Source organism: Aulonocara sp. 'chitande type north' Nkhata Bay, linkage group LG13 (assembly GCF_057382095.1).
Source record: "Aulonocara sp. 'chitande type north' Nkhata Bay isolate Kocher_YH1m ecotype deep benthic linkage group LG13, A_spYH_male_GT1.1, whole genome shotgun sequence".
NCBI lineage: Eukaryota > Metazoa > Chordata > Actinopteri > Cichliformes > Cichlidae > Aulonocara > Aulonocara sp. 'chitande type north' Nkhata Bay.
In genome coordinates, this window is record NC_141356.1 from 30,716,579 (window position 1) to 30,737,040 (window position 20,462).

The 20,462-nt window shown below is 39.4% G+C and overlaps 1 protein-coding gene across 4 annotated transcripts in view; it reads right to left on the bottom strand.

Moving 5' to 3' along the window:
- mertka (c-mer proto-oncogene tyrosine kinase a) overlaps window positions 1-18,868 on the bottom strand; it is a 28,572-nt gene extending 9,704 nt beyond the window's left edge. The window contains exons 1-8 of one of the 4 annotated variants that reach the window (XM_086259844.1): window positions 18,646-18,868; window positions 17,946-18,237; window positions 17,760-17,860; window positions 12,263-12,554; window positions 12,077-12,177; window positions 4,403-4,694; window positions 4,217-4,317; window positions 3,964-4,134 (exon numbers count right to left, since the gene is read on the bottom strand). In XM_086259844.1, coding sequence (XP_086115970.1) covers window positions 3,964-4,134; window positions 4,217-4,317; window positions 4,403-4,694; window positions 12,077-12,177; window positions 12,263-12,554; window positions 17,760-17,860; window positions 17,946-18,237; window positions 18,646-18,727 — 1,432 coding nt within the window. In that variant the 5' untranslated portion in view covers window positions 18,728-18,868. Of the gene's footprint in view, window positions 1-3,963; window positions 4,135-4,216; window positions 4,318-4,402; window positions 4,695-5,753; window positions 5,984-12,076; window positions 12,178-12,262; window positions 12,555-17,759; window positions 17,861-17,945; window positions 18,238-18,645 lie in introns of those variants that run through there. The other 3 variants (XM_086259845.1, XM_086259846.1, XM_086259847.1) reach the window with 3 other exon arrangements.
- Window positions 18,869-20,462: the final 1,594 nt, after the last annotated feature.

Consider the following 20,462-nt stretch of genomic DNA (forward strand, 5'->3'; position numbering starts at 1 on the left):
TATTGGGTTACACAGCAAGGGCATTTCATAAATAACAGTGCAAACTAAATGTACACAATAGGTGTGTATTTGCTGGAAAGGGGAATTGATTAAAAAGGTGGAGAATTATCGTTTCTGCTTTTATTCTACTTGGAAATAAATCAAAGTGAAAATCAGCAACACAATAGGAAAATTAAATTCAAGAGGAAATGTAAAGTTGCGAGTGGGATGGAGAAACCAAAATGCATCATGTAAGTCCTGCAGTGTGGTTCTCCCAACCTCTATTTATCCGGTTTGGAGTTGCTCCAGGTTACTGAGCTGTATGAGATGTATGTTATTTTTCCAATTTCTTCTCAGGGAGTAAATATAGCCAAAAGCCACTCTGCCAGACTGCAGCTAATCCAAGCATTTCACTCATTATTGCTTTGTGTGCCAGATTTACTCCCTCAGTTTCTTTCAAGCTGAAGTGATAAACTTGTTGCTTCTTCCTTAACACCAGAGACTGAATCTTATGCAGCTTCTTGCTGCTGAGCCAGATTAAATATTGAAGCATAAAATGCTTTCCAATCTCAACTTAATTCCTCGTTAGCCTGTACTACTGTTTAGGAATATCATTTCTTTAAATACAAGTAGCAATAGTTTACCACAATTAAGCAACAAAAAGCACTGTGATGATACCCTGGAGTCCCAAATTTAGCAAACCAAGACTCATAGTATGCATGAGATGACTACACAGAGATCTGGGTTTACGTGGTTCTACTGTAGCAATGTTTGGTCCTGCACAGGGACCTGGTAGCCTGCAGCCCTCTGTGTCTAGCCCCTCCCTACTGGGTAGTGAGCCGTCCTGTGAATGAGGTCTTTGTCCCCGGAGCCAACCCCCGAACAGGCTCCCTATGCAGCTCCCCCTCCTCCTTCCCTTTACTGCCCGGGCGATTGCACATGCTGGACCAAAGCACAACTCTGAACCTTTAACCCCCTCAGCTTTGGCTGTATCACTACGCATTGGCTACTGCAGGGGTGTTTAGCCTGTGGCAAAGTCAAAATGAAGGATCAGGGAATAAAGAGCAAATGTTGTACTTCTAATAACAAATATTATCTTTTAGGGAAGAAAGAGGGGGTCATAAACTTGAGGTGATAAAGTGAGAGTCTACTTATAAAATGTTATACAATTTCTGTACAACATGGGACTAAAACTCATTTTACAACAAGCCTTGATCTTCAAATACCTTCCTTTAAATACAAGTAGCAATAATTTACCACAATTAAGCAACAATTAATTGTCATTGTTGCTTAATTGAGAAACATGAGAAAGAATAAGCTGACATTGATGTTAACATTAATGTACAGGTAAATAATCAGTTAGTCAGTCAAGACTTTGTTCCTAACAAATATTATAATGATTTTTAAGACAAATTCCCTGAATTCTCTGGTTATTTCTGTTTTAAAACTTAAACTAATGTCTTTCAGTTCTGTCCTGATCTAACACATAAAGTGATATGAACATGAAAACTTTAGGGAACATTTCGTACTGGGTGTTTTATACACAGTCTCCCATTTTCAGGGACTAAAAGTTTACTATCAGTTGAATGATAAGAACTTACATGGTCAGGGTAGGCCTTTCATTTCATGACAAATGAAGCAAACATAATATCTGGAGTTGATTTGATGTATTGTTGTGGGGTTTTTTTTTTTTAATAGCTTTTCCTGGTAATTTTAAATACAAGACCAAAGAGATGTCCGTACCGGTGAGGGGGGCCATCATTAGGTTGATGAAACAAAATGAAGCTATTAGAGAGACAGCACAATTCTTAAAAAGAAGCAATAGACTGACCAGTTCAGGACCAATGAAAGCCCTGAAAGACCACAGAGAACTAAAGTGCGTGATCACAGAATTATTTCCATGGTGAAGAAAAACAGCTTCAAAACTACATCTAATCAAGTCAAGAACACTATCAAGGAGGTAGACGTAACAATATCATGATCTACGGCCAACAGACGACTTCAAAAATTAAAATACAGATGGTTTACAATGAGCAACGAACTACTGGTCACACTCAAAAACAAGAAGGCCAAATGACACTTTGCTAGAAAACATCTAAAAGAATCTGACCAGCTTTACAAAAAGTTTTGTACAGATGAAACCATGGTTAACTTATACCAGAAAGACATAAAGTAAAAGTATGAAGAAGGAAAGAAACAGCTGATTTACAAGCACTTTAAGGGCTTAAAATCTGGGACTCCCCACTAGTTGCTCTTAGAACTGAAGAAGCTTCTCAGATGAGAAGTGAAACGTCTTCAAGGAAACTTAAAGTAATCCAGATACTTTTCTTTCGAATCTCCTTAGATGGTCCAAAGTATTCTATAATATCTATCCAGGACGGTGGAGATAACCAGGAACCGGTAATTGGGCTTCAGTTTTAGGGAGCTGTTGGGTCATCAATGTTTTCTATAGTCACTGAGTAGACTGATCACTAGTGTTTACTGATGATGTGACTGCTGACAGTAGTGGGATTAACTGTGAAGTTTAAAGGATTATGGTCTCGGCTCAGATTCTTTCAATTGCTGCAAAACTGATCAGAGAGCTCATCACACTACAAATGGAGTGAAGGCCCAAAGCACAATAAAGGCAATCCAAGAGTTTCTCAAGCAAAAGAAATGGGATATTCTTCAATGTGCAGGTCAGTCACCTGACCTCAACACTATAGAGCATGATTGCTCTTATTGAATACAAATTTAAATAATAAAACAGACCCACAAGCCTTGAACCTCTGTAAATGGACTGGGTATATATTAACTGGGTATAAAACTGGTTTTATAACCAGTTAATGCAATTTTTTTGTAAAAGCAGTAGAATTAAAACTGGATGTCTGCAATTGTTTGATTGTTTGATAAAGACATAATGACAGTGTAGTGGTGTACAGAGAAAAAACTAAAAATTTGTTCAACAAATTAAGAACCTAACTCTAAACTGTTTGTTTGTTCATAGAGAAACCAAAATGCAGCGTGTCTCGTGGCCTGTTGGTTAAGGTTCAAAACTGAAACACTGTCAACCAAATCTTTGCTGCCCTTATTTTTCCGATCACTTTCAATGGTCATAAGAATCTGCAAAATGTGGTGTTTTGGGAAAATTTACAGTCTTAATGCTAAACTAGCCTAACCAGCTGCTGTCTCCAGCTGTTTGCTGGCAACAAGCACGTTTCTGTCATTATTGAGCTACTGCTTAACTGAAGCTTACAGCAAATGTTGTTTTTTCACATTTAGCACTTTCTCCAGTGCATTCACGATACAGTCAGCAGAGCATTGTTACAAATGCGTACTAACCATGCATGAATGAACGCTGATAACCATTCAGCAGTACAGCAGACAGCCCAAGTGACACAGGACATGGTGACAAATCTCACTGCAGTAAGCAAGGTACAGATGCTGAGGCAGCATAGATGAGTCAGAATAGAATCTACCAACGGAGTGACGATACCCTAAATCAGACTAACTCCATACTTTGTAGCCATCTGAGCGCCAAATACTTCTTTATCTTTGCTGGTAAATGCTTCCACCCTTAGCCTCAAAAGGCAGGGATAGCTCAGTAGGTAGAGTGGTCGCTTGTTCAAAAAGCAGTTTCAATAAATTTGCACAGATGGAGCAGACGTCAAGGGAACTCTTGCTCAACAAGAGTTTACAAAAAAAGGCAAAGAAGGTAACAAAGTATTGCTGTGACAACCCATAATGTGCATCTTCAGCCTCTTTCTGTCTCACTTAAGGTGTCTTGCAGACTTGATTATGCAGAGTCATATGTCTTATGTACGTTCATTCTGCATTGAGTAAGGAGAAAAACAAGAAACAACACTTGTTTTAGGAAGCTTTGTTCCCCCCAAGAGGAACAGGCAAAGAGAAGGAAGTGCTAATAGATAAATCCTTGTGAAATAAAGTCTTTATGTATGAGGTTGTGATACAGAGATAAAGATTATTTTGGGTGGCAACACTCACCTGGTACAGAGAAGTTGCTGGGAGAGCTGAAAACCTCAGTATAAGGTGATCCATCACGGAACCAGCGGATATGAACAGGGCCTGGTGGTCCCACCGCTTCACAGGACAGGGTGAAAGGTGTGTATATTGTTACGTTCTTGTCCTCTGGTTGCTTGACAAATGTTGGCAGCCCTAAGTCAGATTAAAGAAGTGTGAAAGAACTGAGAAACGTGTGGACAAAGAAGTTTTGAATACTCTGGATACTAAAACTCACCTTCTACCCGCATGCTGATCGGATCAGACTCTACCAACATGTTGCTGATACTCAGTCGGCATCGATAATCTCCAGTATCCACTCTCTGCACATGTTTAATGCTGTAATATGTAATGCATAAGGACACTTCAGTTTATGTACCTAACCTGTCATATCACACACATTTCACCTTCATGTGATACATACATGACAGTGGAGAGGAGAGTTGATACCCCATCTGTGATGGAGTGGAGCTCATTCATCACCACATGGATGTTTGGCGACAGCTCCTTACTATCCTTCACCCACAGGATGGCGGGCTCCAGTCTGGTATCAGGAATTTCAATGGAACAGTTCAGTTTGGCTTCATGGCCCTCTGACAGCTGAATGGTGCCTACGGTGGGCTTAAAGCGGAGTTTCCTGAGCTCATCTGGACTCAGATACATCCGAGAAACAACTCGAGGTATCACAAGAGGCTCCGAGGTCCTGGAAGGTTGTGCTGTTTACAAAAGGCATGTTAGCTTATGTTAGAATGAATAAATGGTAAAAGGGAAATATACTTGATAAAGATATGGTATTGATTTTACAAGAAAATATTTCATGGAACACTGCTAAGCTTTAAAACAATGTAGAGTAGGTCTGACAGTAAGTAAAGTAAGATTTGAAGTTTGGTGGGAAGGGGTTTTCTCAAACAACTGATTATTAATTTAAAACATTCCAACAACATCTGGATGTTTCGTTTTTTGTTTTTTTTTTTTATTTTATTTTATTGATTAGCATTCAAATTCATGGATGGATGTTTCGTTTTCACTGTGAGAAACGTTTCTTCACCCATCCCAGTGACTTCTTCAGACCGAAACTAGTACCATTGCCTAACAATGACCTCACGACCCATTGTTAGTCAGTGGTACCATTTTCAATAGATGAACTGTTTATAAGGTTGGGGAAACCTGCAGGCAGTTGAGACTGAAGAGGTCACTTAGGTGAAAACGCACTCTCCCACTGAAACGCAACGTGTTTGAGCATGCATCGGGACAGTTAGAAACATTATAAAATTTCAGAGAAAAAAGTGGAAATTATCGTAACAATTAATCAGGGCAAGGGTTATTTACTGCATATTATTTAACAGAGTGGAAAAAGAACACATTGGATTTGCTTTTTAAAGAGCACGCATAGCATAATTGGGCCACGCAAGGAGAAAAACAAGGTGATTTACGCAGTCAGCATTTTTGAAACTTTTCTATGAATTATAACTCACGGGATTTTTAATTTATAGCTATCCTGACGCGCTCTCACTCCCGCCGTTCCGTTTATGCCACATTTTGTGACTTAATTAAAAAGCAAAATGCTACAAAAAGAAATCCAAAGAAACCTTCTCGGTTTTCCAGAGACTGATACAAAACTATTTAATCAGATATTTAAATCTGTCCCAGCTGCGGTCCGTCATACTTCTCTCTCTGCAAAGTAGTGGACAGGAGACCCGGACCGAGCTCTGAACTTTATGAGAATGATGTCAGTGCAGCAAAACACAGTCTTTGAAAGAAAATTAACAACTTACCGCTGACAGGAATCCACACAAGTATTGCTATAGTCGTAGAAAACAAAACCACCCAATCGGGTTTTTCTGATTTCTTTGCCATGACCGGTCCCGAGAACTTAAACTGCTTCTTTTCGTCCCACAGCACAGGTCCGCAAGCGTTTTAAATATGACGGGATTGTGCCAAAACGCACAATTCAGCTGCGACAATATCCAACATCACCCAGCAGAGTGGCTTCAGCGTCGCTTGTGTAAATAGTTGCAACACCACGTAGCTGAAGAGGGGGAAAAACGCTTACCATGTGGGACGTCACAGATGGAATTCCACGAAGGCGGGACTGCGTGTGGAAATACTAGAGACTATAGAACATATAGATGATATATCTTTATGCTGTCTGTGGGAAATACTGAAAGTCAGCCTGAAGTCAGCTGTAAAAGTAGGATTATTACAATCACTCAATAAAACTAGATAATATAGTTAGTATTTATTTTTCTGTTATTTCTTTTCTATTGTTTTCTTAATTTCTATTGAAAAAAGTTGCAAATAATCTATTACCTAATAAGAAAAACTTATATGAAACCTACAGAGGAACACAAGATCTCTTTAATCTTAGAGTTACAAAAATAACAACAAAACAAAAGCTACTACTAAATCAAACTACTCCACCACGTGGTCACTTTTGCTACTGATCTTCCACAAATAGAATAAGAATCCAAGGTCCATTTAGAAGCTGTTGTTGAAATTTCAGTCATGTTCTAGGAACGCTGTTCAGTTACTGTTGGAGTTTAGGTGCTTGTTTTTATCACATTACTGTATTTTCTCGTGAACAGTAATGCTGAGAGTCAACATTTTTTCTTTTTGTTATTATTATTGTGTATTTTATTTTATTTTCAGTTGTTACATACGTGACAGACATGACTAGGGGAAAGGAAAGGGAGCAAGAAAGACAGGGAGTAGAAGAAAAACAGCGGGGAAGAGGAACCGTGCGACTCTCTCGGAAAGAGCTGAGGAGAGCCTGAGATGAGGGGTCACCCAGCAGCTGAATAACAGAAGCCAGAGGGGTTTGCAATGACGTGCCTGTGAGCTCCGCCAGCAGCCACCTGTGCCAGAGTGGACCGAGCCCCAGGTCCAGAGGCAGAGGGTACCCCACCCCCAAAGGGGCCTCACCGACAAGCAGTCACTGGGAGTGAGCCGGTGCGTACCTGAATGCCCAGCCCCGAACACCAAGAGCCACCAATGCACCGATGTCTGAGGGCACCAGCATTGGGAGTGGTGGGCGGAGATAGCATCCATACCTTGGAGGGCCTGAGATGTCCCTAGAGAGGTGGCGTCTAATACCGGATCTGACATATAGACACAGACAAACAGGCACACACAGATACGAACATCCATTCCGACCCCCATGCACACATATGCAAATATTCAGCACTCACCCAACCTAGAGACAGACATAGAGAGACACTGTACACACAATCACACTCCCCAAACTTACTCTGCACCCCAGATCTAGGTACCCTTACCGCTAGAGGGGTAAACTGCACCCAGAACCAGGAGGTGTTACCCTTTTCCCTGGGGTGGAGAGAAGCAGACTGCCCCCGACTCCACAGTAGCAGGGAGGCCCCACATTCCAGACCCCAATCGGACAGCCAACTCCTCCTCCCAGCACCCCCGCCCCGACGGGCAACAGAGAACGGGGGTGTAAAGACTCCAAACCTCCCTCCACCCATTCATATGTAGTGTTGATGCATGTGTGTTCTAAGGTGCATTTAAAACCATGGAGCTACCTGCCAGAGAGCAGTAGGTTCAAAATGTATTCTTGAGAGGAGTCGAAAAAGCAACACTTCAACGTCCATCAAGCTTTCTTCTGTAGATTCTTGTTTGGCATTATTGATTGATGGCCACATTGCATTTCTCATTGTAAAGCTTCACCAAACATTATCAGTGTTAACGGTTACATTTTAACTTTCTCTCTCCTGACCAGTCAGCACTCTCCTCTGGAAACACCTGTGGAGTGGGTTTAAACTCAAGCAGGATTTTTGAGACGATATCATATACTAGATATTACTCAGTTCTTTGTGCAACTTCACAGAATGCAAATTCACAAGTGCTTATACTTTCTGATAACAAATCAGACCATCTCCAAAAGTGCATCAGCATCTTCTTGACAGATGTTTGTATCTCCTTCCTCTTTCAGGTACGAGGTTTGACACAGTATTACATGCAGTTTAATTCCTGTGTAGGATCACTCATTCTCACATCCTGATTGCCTTTTCCGTGGAATACTTACTTGTGCAGTCCAGATATGGAAAAGGAGGAAAACAAAAACTTAAAGTAAATGTTTGGTTTTGAAAGTTAGATCCATAATTTGCTGGACACAGACACACATGTTGTAGTTTTGTCCCTGTACACCACTACAGTGGATTTTAAATCAAACAATCAAGATAAGATTCAAGCACAGACTTCCAGTTCAATTGTTTTTCAAAAAACAATAAAAAATCAGAGGCTCAAAAGTAATTGTACAAAGTAACATAAACCTAAACACAAGGGATGTTTTAATACTTTAATCCTTTATAATTAATGACTGCCTCCCTTGAAATACTCTCCCAGGCCTTTACTGCAGCTGCTTTCAGTTGCTTCTTGTTTGTGGGTCTCTCAGTTTTGTCTTCAGTAACTGAGAAGCTGACTTGGCCACTGAAGAATATCCCATTTCTTTGCCTTGAGAAACTCTCTCTGCTTGTGCAGTGTGCTTTGGGTCATTGTCCATCTGTACTGTGAAGCACTGTCTGATTGGCTGTGCAGCATTTGGTTGAATCTGAGCAGAGATCATGGCCCAGCACACTTAACAGTTCATTCTGCTACTTATATCAGCAGATACATCGTCAATAATCACCTCTGATCCAGACTCACTGACAGCCATACATTGCTATAGCGCCATAACATTGCCTCCACCATGTTTGACTGATAATGTAACATGATTTAAATCACAAGTCTCCCTCATTTGCACACACATTAATTCTGGCCTCATTTTTAAACAGTGAAAACCATGCATTCAACCTGTGCATTAGTATGAGTACTTTAATTTGTCATGAAATATCAAGGGAGTAGGCATCACCTTGTCAGTCAACTGTCCAATTATTTTCTGAACAGGGCTTGCTGTGGGCAGATCAGGTAGTTGTGCAAGTGCAGAAAATTCCAGTTATTATTGCACTGCAACTGTGAGCAAGCTTACATTAAGCACATTTTGGATAGTAAAGTAGTCAGTTAATTACACAGTGCTCCTGAAAGCTAAACAAGAATGATGGGAAGGAGGCAGGAGCACAACACACAGGTCCTGTATTGTAAATATCATCATCGTTTGTAAGACAAACACAGACTGAGCATTTTTATATGCTGGGTTTTAAATGCTGGGATGAGTTTAATTTCATTTAGGAATACTTTGCATTGTTAAAGTTTTCTTGGTGTGCATTATAATTCAACCTTCAAATCGTTCCTGTAGCATCAACACACCTCCTTCTGTGGTGTTGCTCTCGACCCACTTGCTGTTTGGAGAGGCGCCCTGTTCGTTACTGCAGGAAACACTCAGGTTGTACTTCGTCATAGCCTGCAGTCCAGGGACTTCACTGTGAAAAGGCGGCACTGTGACGTTGATGAACCTGGTGGTCGTCACTTCCCCTTCCCTCCGACTGACCTCTCTAACCTTAGATCGGAGAACATGTGATCAGTATGACGCTGTTAAACAATGGCACAGTTTGGATTAAACATGGGGCTTACTCTGATTCGGCACGTGGTGAGTGGAGAGAAGCCATCGTGCCCAGGAGTCCAGCTCAACGTCAGCTTATTGGACTGCCTCTCTGTCACAGTAACATGAGTGGGAGGTCTGGGACGAACTAGAAAACACCAAAAAAAACAAACAATAACAACCCAGTATCAGCTACCATCTTGTAAAGCATTGGCATGGGCTTCATAACACTGACGTGTGCTTCTCTGGATGTGGTGATGCCCTTTGTGTTGTTAGCTTCACAGCTGAACCGAGTGCATTTATCCACACCTGCAGTTGAGATTTTTGAGTGAATCATGTAGCACTTCAGGGCAGCGTGAAACAAAAACAACCAGTCTTCAAGGTTATGACAGCACTGACTCAGCCCTGCTGTTATTAATCTATAACACAAAGGCAGAGCACAAACCAGCAACACACACCGTCACCACTCTCAAACTGATTTGTTTATGTGTCAAAGATGAATCTGGGGCAAGACTGGCATGTCATTCTGAATCAAGAAGTGAGAGTGAGGCCCGGCTGAAACATCATAGGAAAAAAAAAATCTCCATTAAGAATGATTCACTCCTTGGGGGCGCTAGTGAGGCATGTGCGCGTGAAGTCCCCCGTGCTCAAACACATTTTTTCATCAAATTCATAACCTGCTGAATACTGTGGATATATTTCTTGGAGCTTCTCGACAATGGTGAAGCCCAAACTTCGAACGTGAGTGAAGTTGGCCCCCCCACCTTCTTCAAATCCAACAAAAGTGGTATCAAACATTTGTGCTACGTTTGTGCTGGTTTGTGCTGCAAAAATTTCATTTGTGCCGCTATCATTTTAAAGATATTAATAAAAATTTCTAGAGGTCATCAGAGGTCAACCAGCCCCCCCCCATCAATTAAATACAACAAAATGGGTGTCAATCAACTGTGCTACGTTTGTGCTGGTTTGTGCTGCTAAAATTGTTGTTTGTGCTGCTTCTGTTTTAAAGATATTAATGAAAATGTAAAGGTCAAAAGGTCAACCAGCCCCCCCACATTACCCAAATCAAACAAATTTGATGTCAAACTTTTGTGCTACGTTTGTGCTGGTTTGTGCTGCACCATGTCTTAGATTTTAATGATGATTTTAACCATGATTTTAATTGTGTGTTGGACCCCTACCTTGACAGGTCTTCTTTAACTAAGTAGGTCAGGAACAACTCCAGTGCTTTTCTTAACACTTTTACTGATAATTCGAATGTGTCTGATGTTTGGAGAATTGCAAACCCCACTGGTAGGGATTACTCTTTCTTTTCAACTAGGCATAATTCATATAGTAGAAGTGACTACTTTCTTTTGGATGCCAAATTAATGCTGTATGTCATTGACACAAAATATCACAATATTGTCATCTCGGACCACTCCCCTGTCACATTAACCTTAAACATCCAAAATGCAACTAGACCACAGCAAACATGGAGGCTTAACTTCGATTGGCTAAACCCTCTATAGGATTTTCATGAATATTTCGAAACACGGATCTCTCTGTATTTTGATGTAAATGACAACTCAGAAACTAAGCCTGCTACACTTTGGGAGGCCTTTAAGGCCTATTTAAGGAGTGCTATTATCTCTTTTGAATTAGCCAGAAGGAAGAGAAACTGGGCTAAGCTCCTTGACTTGGGCAGGCAAATTAAAGATTTGGATAAAGAGAACGCCCAAATGCCATCCACTATGCTACATAAATAATACTGTCTTTAAAATATGAATATAATAATCTACTCTCAGCAAAAATCCCACTACTGTTGATAGTAGTGGGATTAACTGTGAAGTTTAAAGGATTATGGTCTCTCCTCAGATTCAAATGCTGCAAAACTGATCAGAGAGCTCATCACACTACAAATGGAGTGAAGGTCCAAAGCACACGAAAAGCAATCCAAGAGTTTCTCAAGCAAAAGAAATGGGATATTCTTCAATGTGCAGGTCAGTCACCTGACCTCAACACAATAGAGCATGATTGCTCTTATTAAATACAAATTTGAATAATAAAAGACATCCACAAGCCTTGAGCCTCTGTAAATGGACTGGGTATAAAACTGGTTCGAATTCTTAGTTAATGCAATTTTTTTGTAAAAGCAGTAGAATTAAAACTGGATGTCTGCGCTTCAATCTCATCTGGATTGTTTGATAAAGACATAATGACAGTGTAGTGGTGTACAGAGAAAAAACTAAAAATTTGTTCAACAAATTAAGAACCTAACTCTAAACTGTTTGTTTGTTCATAGAGAAACCAAAATGCAGCGTGTCTCGTGGCCTGTTGGTTAAGGTTCAAAATTGAAATACTGTCAAGCAAATCTTTGCTGCCCTTATTTTTCCGATCACTTTTAATGGTCATAAGAATCTGCAAAATGTGGTGTTTTGGGAAAATTTACAGTCTTAATGCTAAGCTAGCCTAATCCCCAGACTTGTAAAACTATATTGTTATGTTCTTGTCCTCTGGTTGCTTGACAAATGTTGGCAGACCTAAGTCAGATTAAAGAAGTGTGAAAGAACTGAGAAACGTGTGGACAAAGAAGTTTTGAATACTCTGGATACTAAAACTCACCTTCTACCCGCATGCTGATCGGATCAGACTCTACCAACATGTTGCTGATACTCAGTCGGCATCGATAATCTCCAGTATCCACTCTCTGCACATGTTTAATGCTGTAATATGTAATGCATAAGGACACTTCAGTTTATGTACCTAACCTGTCATATCACACACATTTCACCTTCATGTGATACATACATGACAGTGGAGAGGAGAGTTGATACCCCATCTGTGATGGAGTGGAGCTCATTCATCACCACATGGATGTTTGGCGACAGCTCCTTACTATCCTTCACCCACAGGATGGCGGGCTCCAGTCTGGTATCAGGAATTTCAATGGAACAGTTCAGTTTGGCTTCATGGCCCTCTGACAGCTGAATGGTGCCTACGGTGGGCTTAAAGCGGAGTTTCCTGAGCTCATCTGGACTCAGATACATCCGAGAAACAACTCGAGGTATCACAAGAGGCTCCGAGGTCCTGGAAGGTTGTGCTGTTTACAAAAGGCATGTTAGCTTATGTTAGAATGAATAAATGGTAAAAGGGAAATATACTTGATAAAGATATGGTATTGATTTTACAAGAAAATATTTCATGGAACACTGCTAAGCTTTAAAACAATGTAGAGTAGGTCTGACAGTAAGTAAAGTAAGAGTTGAAGTTTGGTGGGAAGGGGTTTTCTCAAACAACTGATTATTAATTTAAAACATTCCAAGAACATCTGGATGTTTCGTTTTTTGTTTTGTTTTTTATTTTATTTTATTGATTAGCATTCAAATTCATGGATGGATGTTTCGTTTTCACTGTGAGAAACGTTTCTTCACCCATCCCAGTGACTTTTTCAGACCGAAACTAGTACCATTGCCTAACAATGACCTCACGACCCATTGTTAGTCAGTGGTACCATTTTCAGTCATTATATAGATGAACTGTTTATAAGGTTGGGGAAACCTGCAGGCAGTCATGACAAAAAAAAAAGCCTACATTGATGTTAACATTAATGTAGAGTGAAATAATCAGTTAGTCAAGACAAATTCCCTGAATTCTCTGGTTAATTCTGTTTTAAAACTTAAACTAATGTCTTTCAGTTCTGTCCTGATCTAACACATAAAGTGATATGAACATGACAACTTTAGGGAACATTTCGTACTGGGTGTTTTATACACAGTCTCCCATTTTCAGGGACTAAAAGTTTACTATCAGTTGAATGATAAGAACTTTCATGGTCAGGGTAGGCCTTTCATTTCATGACAAATGAAGCAAACATAATATCTGGAGTTGATTTGATGTATTGTTGTTGGGGGGGGTTATAGCTTTTCCTGGTAATTTTAAATACAAGACCAAAGAGATGTCCATACCGGTGAGGGGGGCCATCATTAGGTTGATGAAACAAAATGAAGCTATTAGAGAGACAGCACAATTCTTAAAAAGAAGCAATAAACTGACCAGTTCAGGACCAATGAAAGCCCTGAAAGACCACAGAGAACTAAAGTGCGTGATCACAGAATTATTTCCATGGTGAAGAAAAACAGCTTCAAAACTACATCTAATCAAGTCAAGAACACTATCAAGGAGGTAGACGTAACAATATCATGATCTACGGCCAACAGACGACTTCAAAAATTAAAATACAGATGGTTTACAATGAGCAACGAACTACTGGTCACACTCAAAAACAAGAAGGCCAAATGACACTTTGCTAGAAAACATCTAAAAGAATCTGACCAGCTTTACAAAAAGTTTTGTACAGATGAAACCATGGTTAACTTATACCAGAAAGACATAAAGTAAAAGTATGAAGAAGGAAAGAAACAGCTGCTGGTCCAAAATGTCTGTGAAGGTTCTCAGTCATTTAAGTCATCGTAGTCTATGGAGCTTGGAAAGAAAAGCGTCTGGACTTCTTTAGGTTTCTCTCACATCCTGGGCCATTTGATCTCAGTAAATCACATAATAAAGTGGGGTCAGGTTTTACAATGGGTTAACTCGAAACCTTGGCTGATTGTGACCCACACCTTGGCTTGTGTGATTGGGTAGAGGATCAACAGGGGATCAATAACCCTCTTGGGAATTAGCGGTTAACAACATGGTCACTTTACTTGGACGTTTTCTAACTGTCTTCATTGGAATCTGCTTTCAAGGTGAGTAACATTGGTCGTAACTATAAGGAAAGAGAGCTACAAAAGTTGGAACATGTTTTGAATTTATGGCATGAGGCGTCTTTTTCTATTTTACCAAAATGTTTGCTTTAGCTAATGTAACTTTAGCCGACAAGGTCCAGCTTGTGTGTCATGACAAAACTTAACCTAATAAACTGACATGTGGCCTTTTTTATGGGTTTAATGTAGCACGGACAAAATCAAAAGTATTGTGCCTCTAGCTTTAAGGTTTCACATTCAACCACTGTTGCGATATTAGCAAGCTAATTCAGCTAATTAATAAAGCTCATTTCATATTGTCTCTGTACTTGTAAATTTCTTTCAAGTTCACAGGCTGTTGTATTTTGGTGGAAGTTCATTTTGGCAATATTTCCAATAACTGACTGGGTTCAAAAATAACTTTTGGCAGGACTGCTATGCTTGATGTCATCTGTTTATCCCTATGTAATCACTTAAGTTGTTATGTACTGCTGCATGCTAAGCTGCAAGAGTGCACTGAGGATTGAGACAAAATATGGTCTGCAAACCAGCATTATATTAGTTTTTATCAGATTGTCCTCCAGTGTGATTATTTCTTGCAGTAATGATATTGTACAATTATTACTTTCCCTGAAATACTTTATGCTTAACAACAGCTCCATATTTTTGAACTCTTGTGATCAGTATGACCAAATTGTGTGAGTTTCCATACTAATAATTAATAATGAATAATAACTAATAATTGGTATCAGAGACACTGATTTTTGGCATGGTATACTGCAGAAGTCCCTTGGGTTGTTTCTGATTGTGTGTGTGTGTGTGTGTGTGTGTGTGTGTGTGTGTGTGTGCATAATTTAGCTTTTAATTTAACTGCATTCCCTGTGTTGTAACAATAATAACATTGTTTATATACAACAATATAATTATAACATATATCTTTATTTTATTTTAGGTCTGTGAAGCCAAACTTGATGCTGGGCATTTATTTTTGTCAATGGAGTCAAATGGTAAGTTACCTTTTGTGTATTTTTTCATACGGGAAACACCACAGATTATATTGTAATTTAATAGCTCTGTAGAACAAATGATATAAAGATTGTAGTGTCAGGGTAACTTCTGAAGAAGTAATATTGCGCTATCGATGATCACATGCAGGTGGCATAAACTAAATATTCAGAAACGCTACCAACAAATGATTCATTAACAAAAGCAATGGAGCAGACTTTTTAGGGTCTTGTGGTTGTAATAAAATCCATAACTGAAGGTTTGTCACATAAGAGTCGTTTTCACACTCATTCTACTTTAAAAGATTTCAAGACAGAGCTTGTTGTTCTCTGAACATGCTTGTTCGCTGAACAGCAGATAACGTGCATCTTTTTGTTTGTTTGCTTATGTGTGTGTGTGTGTTTTCTCTAATGGGCCTCAGATGACAGTTTGCTTAAATTTAGGTCTCAAAGCATTTTTAAAAAATTCTGCCTGTACTCCTCACCCCTCTTCTTCCATTGCTCAGGCTGAAGCAGAATTTGCCCAACTCACATCTGTTGATCTGAAAGGGTCCCGCTTTGCTGTGCTTGACCAATATGGAGAGGTTCATGGAACTGTACAAAACCAAGAGCGGCATAGCAGGGCTATAGGCTCATAAAATGCTTCGATGATGATGTAAGTGTTCAACTGCTAAATGTTCTCCTTTGTTTAAGTTTTAGGTTATCCAGTTCAACTGATGAACTCTTTCAAAGAAAGCTGATAAGTAAAGTCTGTCATCATATTTCACAACTGGACACTTAGTGTGTTAACTTTTACAGAATCGGTGTATATTGGTGATAGGTTGGGTATCATATTCTGCTTGAATGTGCTGATCAGCCTGACTCAAATTAAAAGATATCAAAAATATTAAAACAAACAAGACAGGTGTAATTGACCCAGTTATCTCCAATGATAATCATATATTGATGGAATTATTTAGCAAAAAGCTGTGAATTTGTAGCTGTCTACATGCTTCATAAATACTGTTTAAAAAGTTTTATTGTTTTCTTTTTGACTTCTTTGACCAGAGCTCTACACAAAGGAAGAGGACAGAGGACCTCATTTTCTTAAGGAAGATCCCTCACACACTTTCAAGACTGTGAAGGTTAGCATCGTTTCTTTTAGTTAATTCAATAATTACACCACCAGAGTGGATTTAAATCAAACAATCAAGATGTGATTGAAGTGCAGACTTTAGGCTTTAACTCAAAGGGTTAACACCCTACTCCCTGTGGATGCCACAAGATAACATCTATACTCTTTCCTTACCAAATGTATTATCATGAGATCTGTGACACTGGATTTGGTCTGGGTTTCAGAGATACTAACTGGCAAACTAGCATTAATGTTAGTTTCTTGTGTTTACTCATGTCTTCACCAGGGTCTTTGACATTTCGCTGCTGTACTGTTCACTACAGCTTTGCGTTTGATTTCTCACATTGTATATTGTAATGGCTGAGATATTAGGTTATTTAAGGGGTTGCAGTGGCTACTACAGCTGTCGGGGGCAATACTTGGGTGAAATGTCCTGGACCCTGGAAAAGAGATTGTGTAGACTGGGTAAGCAGTTAAAGGTCACTGGCCCAGAGTCATTGGACAGCTGGGTAAAGCTGGATGTTGATATTCAGTGCCAGTTATGCAACCTGTCCAGCCAACCTGCTCTTTTTTCATGCTGTTAATATAAGAGGAAAAAAAATCTGTTACTGATTAAAGAAGCATTGTCTGTGGAGCCACATTCTGATCCTGCAGTTTAGCTTCAGTTTGCACATTTCATGTATTCTCAGTTACATTTGACTCAGAGCACAGCCAATATTTAAATTTAAATTTAAATTTAAATTTTTGTTTGCATTCTGCAAATGAAGACATGCTCTGTTAATTATGAACATGGTCTTTGTTTAAAGCAAGAAATGGATTTGTAACATGGGGGTGCATATCTCATTCTGAAAAAAACTTCAACAACTAATAAGTGTTACCCAAAGTCAATCACCATCATCCAAGGCATCAGTATGGCTCTTCTTTGGAAAGACATGAATTCTAAAGCACAAGGGACATTGTGTATTTTTCTAAGTAAAGTATGGTAAATATTTTTTTGTTCTTTTTGTCTTTGAACCCTTTTATAACCCACAGATATTGAAGACACGTTTACTAAGAGTTGAAAGTTGGCATTGTGATGGTGAAAAAAAAAGGCATCATCGATGTGTTGGTTGTCCTTTATGCGGCAGTAATCCTGTCTAATCTGAGGGATGTCCTGAGTGCCATTTCCATGCTGATGGGTCTTCTTTTTGCCCTCAACATAGACTATCCAAAGGAACTTAAGTACACCTTTGAAGTCATTCAGAAGGTCGTCATGAACATTGGTGGAAAGCAGTGCTCCTCACTTGTGCATGGTCTAAGAAACAGACTCTTGCGGAAAGTCATGCAGACATGTCCTCTGGTTGCTTGACAAATGTTGGCAGACATAAGTCAGATTAAAGAAGTGTGAAAGAACTGAGAAACGTGTGGACAAAGAAGTTTTGAATACTCTGGATACTAAAACTCACCTTCTACCCGAATGCTGATCGGATCAGACTCTACCAACATGTTGCTGATACTCAGTCGGCAATGATAATCTCCAGCATCCACTCTCTGCACATGTTTAATGCTGTAATATGTAATGCATAAGGACACTTCAGTTTATGTACCTAACCTGTCATATCACACACATTTCACCTTCATGTGATACATACATGACAGTGGAGAGGAGAGTTGATACCCCATCTGTGATGGAGTGGAGCTCATACATCACCACATGGATGTTTGGTGACAGCTCCTTACTATCCTTCACCCACAGGATGGCGGGCTCCAGTCTGGTATCAGGAATTTCAATGGAACAGTTCAGTTTGGCTTCATGGCCCTCTGACAGCTGAATGGTGCCTACGGTGGGCTTAAAGCGGAGTTTCCTGAGCTCATCTGGACTCAGATACATCCGAGAAACAACTCGAGGTATCACAAGAGGCTCCGAGGTCCCGGAAGGTTGTGCTGTTTACAAAAGGCATGTTAGCTTATGTTCGAATGAATAAATGGTAAAATGGAAATACAGTTTATGCAGTCAGCATTTTTGAAACTTTTCTATGAATTATAACTCACGGGATTTTTAATTTATAGCTATCCTGACGCGCTCTCACTCCCACCGTTCCGTTTATGCCACATTTTGTGACTTAATTAAAAAGCAAAATGCTACAAAAAGAAATCCAAAGAAACCTTCTCGGTTTTCCAGAGACTGATACAAAACTATTTAATCAGATATTTAAATCTGTCCCAGCTGCGGTCCGTCATACTTCTCTCTCTGCAAAGTAGTGGACAGGAGACCCGGACCGAGCTCTGAACTTTATGAGAATGATGTCAGTGCAGCAAAACACAGTCTTTGAAAGAAAATTAACAACTTACCGCTGACAGGAATCCACACAAGTATTGCTATAGTCGTAGAAAACAAAACCACCCAATCGGGTTTTTCTGATTTCTTTGCCATGACCGGTCCCGAGAACTTAAACTGCTTCTTTTCGTCCCACAGCACAGGTCCGCAAGCGTTTTAAATATGACGGGATTGTGCCAAAACGCACAATTCAGCTGCGACAATATCCAACATCACCCAGCAGAGTGGCTTCAGCGTCGCTTGTGTAAATAGTTGCAACACCACGTAGCTGAAGAGGGGGGAAAACGCTTACCATGTGGGACATCACAGATGGAATCCCACGAAGGCGGGACTGCGTGTGGAAATACTAGAGACTATAGAACATATAGATGATATATCTTTATGCTGTCTGTGGGAAATACTGAAAGTCAGCCTGAAGTCAGCTGTAAAAGTAGGATTATTACAATCACTCAATAAAACTAGATAATATAGTTAGTATTTATTTTTCTGTTATTTCTTTTCTATTGTTTTCTTAATTTCTATTGAAAAAAGTTGCAAATAATCTATTACCTAATAAGAAAAACTTATATGAAACCTACAGAGGAACACAAGATCTCTTTAATCTTAGAGTTACAAAAATAACAACAAAACAAAAGCTACTACTAAATCAAACTACTCCACCACGTGGTCACTTTTGCTACTGATCTTCCACAAATAGAATAAGAATCCAAGGTCCATTTAGAAGCTGTTGTTGAAATTTCAGTCATGTTCTAGGAACGCTGTTCAGTTACTGTTGGAGTTTAGGTGCTTGTTTTTATCACATTACTGTATTTTCTCGTGAACAGTAATGCTGAGAGTCAACATTTTTTCTTTTTGTTATTATTATTGTGTATTTTATTTTATTTTTTTCACTTGTTACATACGTGACAGACATGACTAGGGGAAAGGAAAGGGAGCAAGAAAGACAGGGAGTAGAAAAACAGCGGGGAACATGGCATTTAGTTGTTTAGGAAGGGGGGAATTTTTAGGAGTGATGTGAGAGATTTTTGACGTTTAGCGAAAATCTTGTGTAGTTAGTGTGTAGTGTAGTCAATAGTTTTGTTGTGTGTGTCAGAACAATGAGGTGACTACTGAATGTTACAGGTGTTACAGGAGTGCTAAATCTCCTGTTGTCAGGCCTGCAGGTATCAGGCTGTTGTTCTCCTTTATCGCATAGTGGCACAAATAATTTGTGTGGCATCAAATTTGATGGAGAACACCTGATTGTTCTGTAAATATTTTAAAATGTTTATTTTAAAAAAACAAAACAAAAACCCACCTTGGCTGCATTTTTAGTTAAATAGCACACATTTCAGTTCAGTTCATTTTTATTTCAAACATTTCAAACGTGTCTTCACAATCATTACAAGATATCATTCCATTATTTGTTTGAAAAGGAGTAGGCAGAAGTATATACTTATCTTTCCCTACCCAAATTTGCAGATTCACAAGTTATGGAAAAACAAACAAACAAAACAAAAAAAGAACTACAACACCATTACCAGCAACATTACCGTCCTGGGTTAACCCTGTTTGCTTCATTCTTATACTTATTTAAAATTAGGTTTTTATATTTTAATTTAAACTGGTTTATGTTTTTGTAACACACCCAAAGAAAGACTCTAGGTCTGACCAACCGTCTCAGTCGTGGGCAAAAAGATGACAGTCAATAAAGTTCTAAAAGATAATTTGACAAAAAATATCAAAAGATAAAAGATAAAACAGTCCAGTGTTCCATTTATGAATCGTATAAAAACACACAGTCCCAAGGCCAGAGCCAGCTATGCCACACGGCCAGTTGCACTCCACGTGT